Source organism: Polypterus senegalus, chromosome 6, assembly GCF_016835505.1.
Source record: "Polypterus senegalus isolate Bchr_013 chromosome 6, ASM1683550v1, whole genome shotgun sequence".
Taxonomy (NCBI): domain Eukaryota; kingdom Metazoa; phylum Chordata; class Cladistia; order Polypteriformes; family Polypteridae; genus Polypterus; species Polypterus senegalus.
This window is the reverse complement of record NC_053159.1, coordinates 30711386-30725592: the sequence shown is the minus strand read 5'-3', so window position 1 is coordinate 30725592 and position 14207 is coordinate 30711386. Positions and strand designations below refer to the sequence as shown.

Genomic DNA, 14207 nt, shown 5'->3' with positions numbered 1-14207 from the left:
TCTCTTTCTAAAAACACTAGAGCAGTTATGGTACAGTATTTGGAATACTATGGCTATTCCCTGGACCATTATATTGTTACAAGTTAATTACAATCAGATGTATTACACTAATAAACAATATGCGGTTAGTTTCAGTGTATTTATAAAGCCTTGGCAGGAAAATAAAGAGTAACCACACAGGAACAGTAGCACTGCTATGACGCTGGGTGGTGCCAGTCTGCAAAACCGAGTGGAGAACTTGCACAAGGAGAACAAGGTATGAGGTACCGTGGAAAAGTGCGTGGCTTTACACCAAGTGTAGGTTTTATACATCGTGATTTGAACGTGGAAACGTTTTTATGCAACATTTCTGTGGGTACGCACCGTTTATGCATGAGGCCCCTGGTTTAGAGGAATCTGGGGGTGTTTTTGTTTAGGAAAATATAACTTGCTTCCTTTGAACAATTCAATGAGGATCACTAACTATCCTGTTCAAAGATATCACTTCTAAATTTATGATCCCCTGTTTCTCATTCAGGTCAAGCCTACAAATACTATTTTATAAATATTTTCAGTCACTTAATCTTTAAACATGGTTTTTATGAGCCTTTTAAAGATAATGGAAAAATAAAAAATACATTTAAACATAATTTAAGGTTGGGGTTTAAAAAAAATTATCTTACCATTTGTTTGCATAGTAGGTGCAGTATTTCAGAAAATAAGACACCAGCTCTTCCTAAAGGAAGTAAAGGTTTGCTAAATTCACTGGAATTAAAAACAACAAAACAAAGAGTTATTTTTCTGGTAAATATCTATGTCTTAACTTACTAACAAAAATCAATGTGACAGTGAATTCAATGAAGAGTAAATCTGAGACCATGACTAAATATGTAAGATCATTCAATGTTCTAATAAAGCTAATTTATAAGTTATTCTTAATGTATTGTTGTGGTATTAAGAGAATGTTAAGTTATGCTAATAAAGTTAATAGTGAGTATAGGAAAGCTGTTCTACTTACGTAAACAATTCTCTCATAGAGATTCCTCCTTCACGAACTATGGGGTTAATTAGTTCTGCTAAGTACAGCCATATATGTGGAATATCAATTGCCATGTCATCAGCTAACTCCAAAGTATCTACAAAACTTCAGGCAAAACATATATTAAAAAATACAAAAACTTTAGAATCTGTATACACAGTAGTTATTTAATTAGTAATTCAGTTATACAATTTATATATGGAAATGCAAATAAAATAATTTCTTTTTCTTTGGAAATGCGTTTGGGAAACTTACCCCTTGAAGAATTCCTCTTTGGAAAGACCTCCAGACCGCACAAGCTGGAACAGCAGCTGGCCCATATGATCACGAGTGATCTGACTTCTCTCTAGTGTGGATTCCAGACCCATCCTCACGAAAATGTGCATCATACTAGGTACACCTAGCTCTTCTACACACTGCACTGCTTCCTGTTAGGGGAAAGGATGAAGGAAAGTAGTGTCTAGATTCTTGAAGGACTTTCAGGACTAAACAAGTGCTCAGAATTGCAGCATTTATTCCACTAACCCATGGAAATGAAAGGCTTCAGGGCTTTCTCTTTTCTTAAGGTGAGGCAGTTATTACTATAACACATGGTCATTTACTTTAATACTACAATTTGGGATTTTACAAGGATTAAAATATACATTTTAAATCAAGTTGGGTGTAGTACAAGCTGCATAAGGTTTGACCTCATTTTAACTTCTTTTCAAGTGATTTTCATAATTGGTGAAATTCTGTTTGTTTGAATTTATGGTGCATTAACAACGCCGCTGAAATAAATAAATAACACATCTGACATGTTAAAAAAACACTGTTCTCCATGGATAACACTAAGTTTTCAGAGTTTCTGGATGCTTTGTTTATAAAGTACAGATACATGTAAAAAAAACCATAATGAATTAGGGTTTATAAAATGCACCAGATTAAAATGAACAGAATTCACAAAAGAGCAGCATTTTGATACAGACTAAACATATTTAATTGTTAATTAAATGTTATTATGCTGTGCATTTAGGGAACATCTTTCTAATACTTTTTCAATCATAGCCTCATTCCTTTCTTGTACATCAGTCAGTAAACTCTTTAAAACGAAATTATTCTACATATTTTTTCAGCAACTTTTTAAATTCAAAATTGTACCTAGAGATTGTACAGGAGTATTAATTCTTAATGAAATATGCAATATGTTTTTTTTTTATATTTGTCAGTTCAAGAAGATCAGGATTCACTACAAATATAGTATATAGTGTATTCTAAAACAAACAGCATTCCTGTGGTTAAAGTGCAGTGCACTAGACATTACCACAGACTGTTTTCCTGTAGTATCCTTACTTTGCCATATCTGCCCGTGAAGTAAGCTTTTAGCTGAAAAAGAAAAAATGCTGCTCACCTTGTAATCGTTAATGTGCAGAAACTCATCAATAATTGCTTTTGATTTTCTTTCCATCTCCTCTTCACTCAGTGCAGGCTTTTCTGTGGTTGTGATTACAGGAGCTTCAAGTTTCCCTGGAAGTAAAACATAACAGAGAGTGACATGCAGTTTTTAATTCTTGAATAAATAAATTAAAAATTCCCAAATTGACACTACTCACTATTTAAGAATATACTGTAGTTGCTAGGCATAATGAGTTCAATTTGAACACTTCTGAAGTGAACTACAGCGAAACACTATATGCCTAGTGATTACATAAATACTTGGAGGCATGCAAAATGATAAAAATCTGAACAACATATGTGGCATCTGTTTTCAGAAATAACTTAACCAACATGGCATTCCAAATTCTAAAATAAAAATACTTAAATCAAGACAGTGGGTCAAATTCAGTCTCTAAAAGATCACAATGGCTACTGATCCGATTTGTAATTTCAGGATAAGGCTGGCGGCAAACACTATATACTGTATCTTTCAGTAGGAGAGCAAATCAAACTTATCAGATAGAGTTGTGGAATCTTACTGATGTCTGAATACATGACTACATGGGATACCTAATTAGCTGACTGCTTCATGACTTTTCAGCACAGTTTCACTTTTTTAAAGCATCACAAGCTCACCATGTTTAGACAGTCAACTGACATGCTGCCTAACATAGCTAGTAGCTGTACAATATATTGTTCACTTGTGTTTATCTGTGCAGTAATTAATGGCATAATGAGGGAACTGCTCCAACCTGGCTATAGAGCAGCTTATCAGTCAAATGTCCAAATACTGTACTTTTGAGCCCCTGGAAATGTGTGGGCTACGCAGAAAAATGGCAGTCATTCCTAAACGGCTCATATGATATTTTTGGTAAACCCCTTAAATTAAAGCTGAAAGTCTACACTTCAATCACATAATGGCTGCTTTATTTCAAATGCATTGTGGTGATGTATGGAGCCAAAACAATGAAAATTGTGTCAGTGTCCAAATACTTATGGACCTAACTGTATATACTAATTAAGATTACACTGGAAATAACTGCAACGTTTAATAGAAATAAGTGCATTGGTTGTTGTGTGTTGCTTAAAGACAACAAATTAAATTTTTATATACATAACCATACTTTGGCCTATTATTGGTGTTGTATTAATGTGACATTGGCTGACATTTCTGCTGAACATGTTGGTGAAATGCATGTAACCAAAGTGCTCAAATTTGCTTTGTAAGCTTTATTGGCCACTAGATCTCATTTTATTACTCATGATACAGACCTAAGCCCATATGACTGAAGGAATGTACAAAACAAAGAGGTCAATATTAGCCCCTGTATAGGGCAGTCACACCACCATCAGTCTTATAAGTATATAATTTTTTTCTGAGAGTACAGCAGCTCATAGAATTGGATCAAGCAGGCTGCAAACACGTACCTGTTTCCCGAGCACGAGTCTGGTCAGCTTCAACTCCCCCTTTCTCCTCTGCCATGGTTGTCAGCTGCTTCACTGTCTCAAGGGCTTCTCGTCTTTGTTCCTCCTGAGTGAGATTGTCTAATAGCTCTTTGTTGCTGTTGCCTCGAGTGAAAGTGCCAGACCGGGCAGTGGGTGCACTCGCTGGTTTGTCATTTCTTTCCCGTGCTGTACTGCTACGGCCACTAAAAGACAAAGTTATTAAATAATGCATCTTCAAATGACAATTTATTATAATACTGTGTATGAAATGCAGAAACCACTGCAATTTTAAGACTAGACATAGTCTGTAAACTGATCCAAATTCTTTGTTCTTATATGTCACACACAATATTTTTAGAGTGTGTAAATAAGAATGTCACAAAAAAGAACTCATATCATTCTTAGATACACGAAGCACTGATTTGGTTATAACAAATTAAACAATAAAGATGACTGATTAAAACAAAGAAATTAATAAAATAGCCCATTGTTGTGGTGTGAAATTTTGCATACAAGTTGATAAATATTTTGTATGCCTTTATTTGTAACTTAGGCAAAGCAAATGTAATATCAGTGTTACATTAGTGAGAAGCATTCATGTTTAGCCCCTAGGACTAAGTCAGAATAGGCAATTTTACGACAGGGTCGGTGTGAGTGCCTCAAACACGTTTAGCAAGAGATTCTCTGCAGGACTCTCTCAGTCAACTCCTGCATGGAGGACAACTACCTAGCTGGCATGCTTCACCTTAACAAATGGTTTTGGGGGGTGGCAGGTGTGAAGGTATTCTGTGCCCCATTGGTCTGAGGTATGGCTGTTTGGAATTGGCTTGTATCAGAAGCCTTTAAGTACCATGATGCCCTATTGGCTGTAGGGATTGGACAGAAATAAATCTATATATTTGCTTGCTTTATCCTTCCCTAACTCTCTATTGAGACAGGCATGTGGACTGTTCTGAAGAAAGCTGACCAAAAATGAGGACTTAAAAGACATTTTAAGTAATTAACAAGACTGTGTGCCAACTGAACCTACCCATTAGCATTTATAAGGTTATTTGGTTGCCAATATTCAAATGTACTTTGCATATTGTTATTATTTATGAATATTATGAATACATTACTTAAATTGTAACTTAACTCCTTTTTGTTTTTTACTACACCTAACTGCCTGAAGTTATAAATGTAGAAGGGAAGGTGGGGAGAAATTATAAAGTACAATACCTTAAAAACAGTGGTAAGTCTGGGAGATTTGAGGCATTCTGACAAAGACTACATATTAATAATACAAAAGGGGAGAGTAATATATTACTCTATCAAGACAAAACAGCCATAGATATACATCTTTAGCAGTTCACTCTTTTGACACCTCAGTAAATACTGAGTTTATGAAGGTGATGTTCTGCAATAATTCTGACAATATGTATTTTTTCGTTGCATATAGGGTCCGCAATAGATGTAGCAGCATGTTTTTTCTGCTTATGCTGAATTGCAGCTTGTTAGAGCAAGCTGCGCAGTAACAAGCACAAAATTTGTTCAGATTATGACAACAATTGGTACTGCATTGTCCTTCACCACCATTTTACTCCAACCAAGCCCACCATCATTTATTTATAACCTTCCCAGCCTTAAGGAACTGACTGCATCTTAAGTATAGACACTCACAGTGAGTCACAAAGAGCAGCTTGCTAATGATTGGTTAAAAAAAAACTACCCTGTTTGCATAACACTGGTAATTGCAAGAATACTGTTACATGATTAGTTAAAATGCATTCCAGACAAAAAAAAAAACACATTGATGCTATTTTATGTGATTTTAACAAAAGAGTAAATATTGTCTGAATCTGAAAAAGCAATATGTTAGCATATCTGGTATGCTGCTTGAAAATGTTAAGCCCTTACTGAAAACAGCTGTAAATAACACATAATTCTGAAGATGCATAATTTCAAATGCTTTGTTTATAATTTATCTAGACACCTACAGAACTATTAACGTTTACCACAAAAATATTAAACCTTACATTTCTTGGACTGCATTCTATTTAAATCTAGAAATTACAATAGAACACTTCACTCTTTTGCCTTCAAATATGAGAGAATTATCATTTTACCTGTTAAGAGTTCTACGAGGATCAAAATCAGTAGCTGGGACAGCTATTGAAGACACAGGCTGTGCGGCTGACTGCAGTGGCGAAAATCTGTTCAAACTGCTTGTGCCTGAACGTGTGGAGTCTGAAAATCAGAACATGAGTTATGACAGGGTATGGAAATATTTATTATGAGAAACCCTGCTGAAACATTATAGTGCCGGAAAACATCTTAAAAACAGTACATTATAATTAAACATTGTCACCCTTTCTCCTATAAAACACAAACATACTGTAGTTGTACAGTTCAATGCTGAATAATTACCTGATTCACTGGCCTTAGCCCCACCACTACTTCCTTTCCCCCAACTTAGCTGGGCCCTTGGGCCTAACTGGATCTTGTCATCTATTGTTGGCTGCAAAAAAACAGAGAAGATCAAATGAACTGAATGATGTCTTTTTCTGTATTTGGGCGAAAAAACCTATTATCTTGTATAAATGCCTATCTAAAAAAAGTAGGCCAATGAGACAGAGCAACAAAGCTAAAATGAGAACATTACAAAGCAAAACAATTATTTTTGCATTAATAAACAGAAAAGCAAGACAGACTAAACAGCACACCTTGGTAATTTTGGGAATCTTGCTGGGGTCTATTGTCCGGCTGCTCTTTGACATGGGCACAGTGTTCCAAGTTTCCTCCCTTTGCACAACTGCAAAATGATGGGCAGAGCAAGTATATAAAAAATATTTAAATCTTAATGCAGCACATGACAATAGGAAGACATTTTATTTTACAGCTATGCCTAAAGTGCATATGCATGCTATTCATATGGCTGCTGTTGTCAGACTAGTAGTGTAGTGAAAGTCTATGTATTGTAAATAAGACTGCACACAATCAAATGTATAAAAAAATAATTAACAGAATGCTTCAAAGTTATTACAATAACTTTTGCTATTGCTATATTTTAACACATTTCCAATAATACATTTTCAAAGCAAGACCTGATTAGTGAGCAGAATAACTGATTTACAGCAGCTTCAGTCAAATTCTGTATTTGCACCGAGGAAACAATGCCAATCTATATTTTCAGACATGACGAGAAAATTAGTCATCACATTGGATAGAGGTGTATTTGATATCAGTACTGAACTTCTCAGTATATACTGTAATTCCATGTCTTAAAATTATTAAAGTTCACCCTATACTTTTCTTTGAAATTTAGACAAGAGGTGAACAGCACGAGTCTATTTGGTTTCGCCATTTTCAACTTTGTCATTATTTGGAATTTAGTATTTTTTTTTAAATCAAAAGCAAAAAATAAGGATGTTAATAGCAGAGCGAAAAAAATAACTGATTTTTCCATGAATGTACTTTCATAATAAATAAAATCCATCCATCCATTTTTTAACCAACCGTTCTAGTTTAGTGGTATTTAGTGATAGGTAAGGCGGCCATCCTGACAGTGTTGGCAGCCAAGCTGAGAACCAACCCTGAACAGGATATTTTTCATTCTCTCTATTTTAGTCAGATAAGACTAATACAGAATCAACAACAACACTTGGAGGCGTGACAAATACCAGAGTATTGAGAGAAATATTCACGCAGACATATGCAAGACACATGCAAGTCTATGCACCCACTTTTGAACTTGTATCACCACATCTTTTAGGCACTCACTTCTGACAAACCTATGCACTGAACTGAGCTTACTCAGCACATCTACTCCACATGCTGCATGGCCTGCACCCACCTCTTGTTTATGCCTTCTGCTACTATCACATTCTTTTTTTCTAAAACTTAACTGGTTCAGCCCTAATGTCACCTCAAAACTTTCACTGTCCGCATTTGCGGACCCTCACACACCGACACCACCACAGACAATAACCATTTCTTCATTACTTAACTTTCTTAATGTCCATCTCTTATGGTAATGTGTCAAACACCTTTTCCAGATCTGCAAATGCATACTGCAGCTTCCTTCTTTTTGTCACATACAGGCATTTTCACTTGATCATGGATTCTTTTCTCTAGCACTCTGTTAAGCACCTTTTTACTTTCTTCAAAAGCTTTATCACACAGTGGATAACTCAGTGGATAACTGCAACAAGCAGACTCGTTTTCCAGTCTTATGTATCCCCCTTTATGTATATTCACGTTACACAGGCCTGTCAACCATCCTTTTCCAGGAACTTTGGCCGCATTTAGAATTTGATAAATTTCAGTTTTCACCTTTGCGGAGCTTTTGCAAACTCCTCCTTCTTCAGATATTCTTAATCCCATTACTATAAATCACAACAATCTCTTCAGCATTTTTCAAGACGTTCACACCTATTATAGCCTGTCTTTCTTTTCCTAGTCCATAAAACATTTCGCTGATTTCTTCAGGAAAGTAAAACAGACTACAGGTATTAGCAATTTGACACATCTAAATGACATCTTGAAAATACTGTCAAAGCTATATGGCTTAAGTGTAACTGTTTGAGTTACCACATTATATTGATATTCTAGATTTATTGTGAAATATGTATTATATTTTAATTTAGTGATTGTTGTCTTATAATGCTGCAGTGAGATTATATTTTGCAATATATGTGATTATGATTAAGTTTAAAACCAGCAAATAAAAAACAAATTTATTGCCAATCAATCTATCTGTAAGAACGGCTCATTCATTTTAATGTGATAAAACACAAATATTAAGAAATTAGTTGGAACAAATAAAAAAAAATCCATTCCATTTATTTTGGATTTAAGGACAGTTTCAGAGGTCTGCCCATCTTCTACAATGTGCAAACTAATATAATTAAACAATGCTGCAACAATGGTTGACCTGGTGTTAAGCAGGAAAGCAGCAGACATGACAATGCAAGAGGAAAATACTACCCTAGGACAGACATGTTATTTTTGATATATTCGATTAACTAAAAAGAAAATTATTGAAAATATACAGGTTAATGGGGTAACTGGAAATAGCCAAAAACCTCATTAGAAGAAAACAGGTAATAAAGGTTGTATTTACTACTCAATCAAAATTTCTGAAAAAAAATAGAGCCAAGTATGGAATAGAGATTAAAAATATACCAATATATAAGCTGGTTAAGTGTTCACAAAGCTTTGGAGGGCAACTTAATTAATGATAGAAAGAAAAGATTTGAAGTAAACTAAGGATTAAGAACCAACAGAATGAAGAGAGAGAATGGGGAGACACAATGAAGACTGGATGCTGACACAAACGATAATGGAATCCACCTGGTGTAAATGAGTAATAAAGGAGTTTTGTGGAGAGAGCTGCCTTTGATCTACATGTACAGTAGTTGCGAAAGCACAGCACGATCCTAGTAAAGAGAAATCAACAGACCTAGACAGGTATATATGCAATCAAAACAAATCAAACAGAACCAGAAGAGTATTGGGCTATTTTTAAAATCTGACAGATAACATATGTAAACTTAGGCTTTCACGTTTTGACCATGTGAGTGAGGCGAGACGTGCTATCTAAAATCTAACATTTATTTTAATTGCCATTTCATAATGTAAGAAGGCCTTTCTGTTTATTCTTTCCAGAAAGGTACAAGTTTGGTAGGAAAAAAAAAAAAATCCCAAAAAACTTTCCCTCTTTCTTTTTACAGTCACCACTCCAGGCACAGTGTACCCTTTCAGTCTGTCAGTTCTCTTACATTCTTGCTTTCCTAAACGGTGCTTTACAGTTGATGGTGTGGCACAATTAGTTCAGAAATGATATATTTTAAAACAGTGGACAAAAAGGAGCTGTAGGTAGGAGAAAAAAATTGACATATGTACATATCTGTGTGTATATACTAGACAAATGCACACTCTTTCTAATCCTTCTAATGTTTACCCTGGTTTCTCTTATGCAATAAGCCCTCAGATACAAAAGGTTTTCCAAGCTTATTCTGAACCCACTGAGTGCACTATGTTCTTAACTTCGTTTCACAAATTCCTCACTTAAGTCAGCCATTTTTTGTTGTTTTGACAGTGTGATTAACTGTTTCCAAAAGTGTATTTCATCATGCATTTCCGATTCATTTTGGTTGAACTTAATGTGTGATGAAATGGAAACCATACTGATAAATCCGTTTTACTACCTAATGTTGCTGAATTAGTTGCCTTACTTATTTACAGTTTGGCAGAACCTTACCCACCCTTCCTTTATCAAGACATCAAGGGCCCACTGCTTAGTTAGGAAAATATTTCCTTGCATGCAGATCCAGGTCTACTAACCTGGCCGTCGCTTATCCTTAGATAACAACTGCTGATGGACTTTCCTCTGTTCCTCCTGTTCCTCAATTTTAGCTTCTTTATGAATTTGCTCAATAGTTTTAGGGCCCTGATCAGCTCTTCTTGACACCCAGTTATTCTAAAATTGATAAAATACACAAAGCAGACAATCAAAGCATTTTATTTTTTTTTCATACAGGGTATTATTATATAATTAGACAACATTTTTTAAAAAGGCCCTCTAACAATTTCACAGTTATTACTGTAGCACATGTTAGATTTACATAGGATGATGGCTTTACAATCGTTTGACAAATATACGGTGGTGCCCTTAAAAACAAAGGCAAAGGGATGCAATGGATACTTTAGTTTACTGATCAGTGCATCTTTTGTTTTTTTATTCATTTGCTTCTAAAATTTTAGCAATGTGCTTCACTGTTATTGAGTTTTCAAAAGCCATTATCTACCAGATATTATACTGACTGCTAAATATGAACACAGTACTAAAAGGTTTCAACCCTGCCTATAACAACTGAAACAATGTTGGAAACAGTAAATAAAAAGAGGGAAAAAACAGCAATAAAACGCTGTTAGAAAGAAAATGCTTGTTTCTATTCTGGAGAGGTAGCTTAATTCACCTGTCTTAAGTCGATCACATCCTGTAGCATAAACCTGATTCGAGATGATGTCTTCCTTTCTTTCACAATCTTTTCCATTTGGGCGAAATATTGATCCATTCGAGGCTGAAGGAAGAAATAAAATGTCTAATGTTTAAAGAAATTCTACTTATTTTCCAACTGAAAACAATCAAGTAGTAGTTAATTTGACAAGTTGCATTGTTTCTATACAATGTTATAATAATAGTGTATGTAAAAGGATTGCAATCATACAAAAGGTGTTCTATGTGATTACTATTTATCTTTTAATATTTTGTAATAACAGTTATACAAGGAGAAGCCACCACTAAATGTAACAAAAAGTATTCAAGTATTCTACTTTAAACAGAACTATTTTTTGTCACTAAGAAAATGTTAAGACTCCACTAAATCTTGTAATTCCTAAATGATTCTTTATTATTATTTTTTTATTAGTATTTTTAATACCCGCCATTTAAAAAAACAATGCAAGCATATAACTGTGGGTTTATTCATTTTAATATTAATAGATCATGAATATTTACCTTGTAAGGACAATGAAACAATATAAATTACAAATTCAAGAAATGGATGAATCATAACTGCACTGTCTTTCTCGGACAACAACCCAGTGCCGTATCACTATGAATGGCTCCTAACAGAACTAGAAGCCTGGAAGACTCATTATTTTATAGTTTATTGTAAAGCATGGGCTTTCATAGTCAGCATATTCAGAAATCTTCTTAAAATATTGAAAAATAGATCTCAAATAAAAATCTATTATTGTTTAAGTCTGAATATTTATACTGTATGTAGAAGTTGGAGGACACTGCTAGTATCACATGAAATTCAGTCTTCCAAGTACAAGTCTATTAAAATAAAGATCATAAACTGCACTCTATTAAAAATCACAAGAAAATAATGTAATCTGTCTTCTCCTGTAATGTAACATAATCAAGGCCATGAGATCCTCCGACTCAAAGTTGTGTAATGTGATGTAGGCCTAACATGATTATCTAAAGTATATAGTAATCAAAGGTATTCTGGTTGAAGAAATTCCTATCTTTCGATAAAATACAATAAACAATAGAGTTTAGATGATGATTATGTATCTGACCAGAACACTGTATAGTCAAGTCAGTTGAGTGGTACTGTGGTATTTAGGATTCTGGTGGTAGCATTTTGAATCTGTTGTATTTGTGTATACTTAGTGCTGAAAGACTGGGGAGTAAAAATTATATAAACTCAACTGATGTACAGCAATTTCAACTTCTGAATTGGTGAGGGAGGCCTGTACTAAGACAGTGTTTATGAAATAAAAAGACTAAACTTTGACATCTGAGATTCAGAGTTGAGGGTGCTGTCTGTCTGGCTTGTTTGTGTGTTTTTGATTAGTTTGGAAGTCGTTGTCCATAGAGCATGCTGCTTCCATTACAGGTCATCGGACATTCAATTTCATATTGGGACAGTCTTTACATTATATGGACCTTATTGTGTTTTTAATTAACTGTAAAGTAGTAAGCAAGTGATTTTAACAGCCTGATCATAAAACATTACTGTTACAGAGGTGTTGAGTAATTAAACTCCACTTGTGACCTCACTGATTCTTTAGCTGAAGTTCTTTATAGCATATGCAATTGCCACAGGCGGTCTCATATGAACAGCTAGACAAAGAAAATGTCCAAATAAATATTTACTAAAATGCCACTCATATCTTCAAGAAGTTGATTACACCAAGGCTAGATGATAATGTTTATATAAAAAAATGATTATGTTTGTGTGTGTGGTTTCTTTTAACACAACAGAAAAAGGATTTATTTATTTAAAACTACAATAAATGCAAATAGTAACTAAGAACTTGACTGAACTCTGAATACTGTATGATATAGAGAACAAACTGCAATGAACGCTATTATACTGTAATGGATAATAATGAATTAAATGCTATTTTGTACTAAAAACGTTATGCACAAGGTAAATCATTAAAAAAGCTTGAAAGCGTTGACGCAGTTTAAACAATGTCAGGAGATGTGCCATTCATGAACTTCAATATTTAAGCATAAGTATTACTGGTAAAAAAAAAAACAATTTTAAAACTAAAACATATCTATCTGAACAATATAAAATAAATAAATAAGAAATAACATACAGTAAAATTGCTTAATAATTATGATACCTATATATAGCCATTATTTTATATACCAATGAAGCCTTATTACACAGATATAATACCCACTTCTTATTGACGCACACCGATTAAGTTTTGTAGACGTTCTTGGAATGGGATAAATAGAGATATGATAAATCTTGCTGGAGATGGGAATTTGTTTGAAAAGTCTCCTGTAATGATTAACTACAGACAACTTGACAGAAGATGCTACAAGACGGGCGTTCCTTCGGAGTTCGGTGATGCAATGACTCTACCACAGACATAACTACTCCAGGGCTGGGCAAAAGTGCTCGGCCAATCTCCTCAGCACTTTACAAACTGCCAGGTTACACTAAAACAGGGCTGCTCAATATGTCGATCGCGATCGACCAGTAGATCGCAAAGGTAGTGCAGGTAGATTGTGTTGCATTCAAAAAAAAAAGTTTTTTTTAAACGTTAGTCTATCATATATCTTCCCTATGGCATTTGCCACTTGATTGACATACAGGGCGGCCAGTCTGAGATTTGTTTTCTTCTAACACACTGGTCATCCCACACGCATGATCAAACACGCGAGCTACTGCAAAACTCTGGCTTTGATCTAGTTAGCCTTCCAATTTATATCGACTAAAGAAGAGGTTAAAAAAAATGTTTGGGGAGGGTATGGGCTGGATGTGGAATTGGAAGAGGATTTTTTTCCTCACACTGTCACAATCTAAGTGCATCTGTCTGACGTCCGAGGTTCGATCTCCGATGAGGGGTGCAGTGGAGTGTGTATGCCTGATGAGCCCAAAATAGGGCGAAACACGTGTCGTGTACTCTTTGCATTATTTGACAGTTAACTATGTAACATTCTATGATCTGCTTCTCGCAACTGAGAGGGCACCCGCAGCGAATGTTTGCCGACTTGCAGACAAACCACACGTTACCTGGTAGGTAACCACCCATACAATCAGACTGTGTTTCAGACTACGAATGCTTATATATAATGTCAATAAATATTTGGACAGAGACAACTTTTTTCTGTACATTACCACAATGAATTTTAAATGAAACAACTCAAATGCAGTTGAAGTGCAGATTTCAGCTTTAATTCAGTGGGGTGAACAAAACGATTGCATAAAAATGTGAGGCAACTAAAGCATTTTTCTAACACAATCCCTTCATTTCAGGGAATATATATATACACACACATACACATATATATACACACACACACTAA

At 34.8% G+C, this 14207-nt stretch overlaps 1 protein-coding gene across 15 annotated transcripts in view; it reads right to left on the bottom strand.

The window, feature by feature from the left end:
• The window catches only part of LOC120530915 (eukaryotic translation initiation factor 4 gamma 3-like), a 206790-nt gene that overhangs the window by 30402 nt on the left and 162181 nt on the right, over positions 1-14207 (bottom strand). For all 15 annotated transcript variants that reach the window (XM_039755722.1, XM_039755723.1, XM_039755714.1 and 12 more), the window contains 10 exons: positions 10840-10944; positions 10205-10340; positions 6583-6671; positions 6287-6377; positions 5986-6106; positions 3863-4083; positions 2409-2524; positions 1274-1446; positions 998-1123; positions 663-744 (listed from right to left, as the gene is read on the bottom strand). In XM_039755722.1, the coding sequence (XP_039611656.1) occupies positions 663-744; positions 998-1123; positions 1274-1446; positions 2409-2524; positions 3863-4083; positions 5986-6106; positions 6287-6377; positions 6583-6671; positions 10205-10340; positions 10840-10944 (1260 nt within the window). The remainder of the gene's footprint in view (positions 1-662; positions 745-997; positions 1124-1273; positions 1447-2408; positions 2525-3862; positions 4084-5985; positions 6107-6286; positions 6378-6582; positions 6672-10204; positions 10341-10839; positions 10945-14207) is intronic.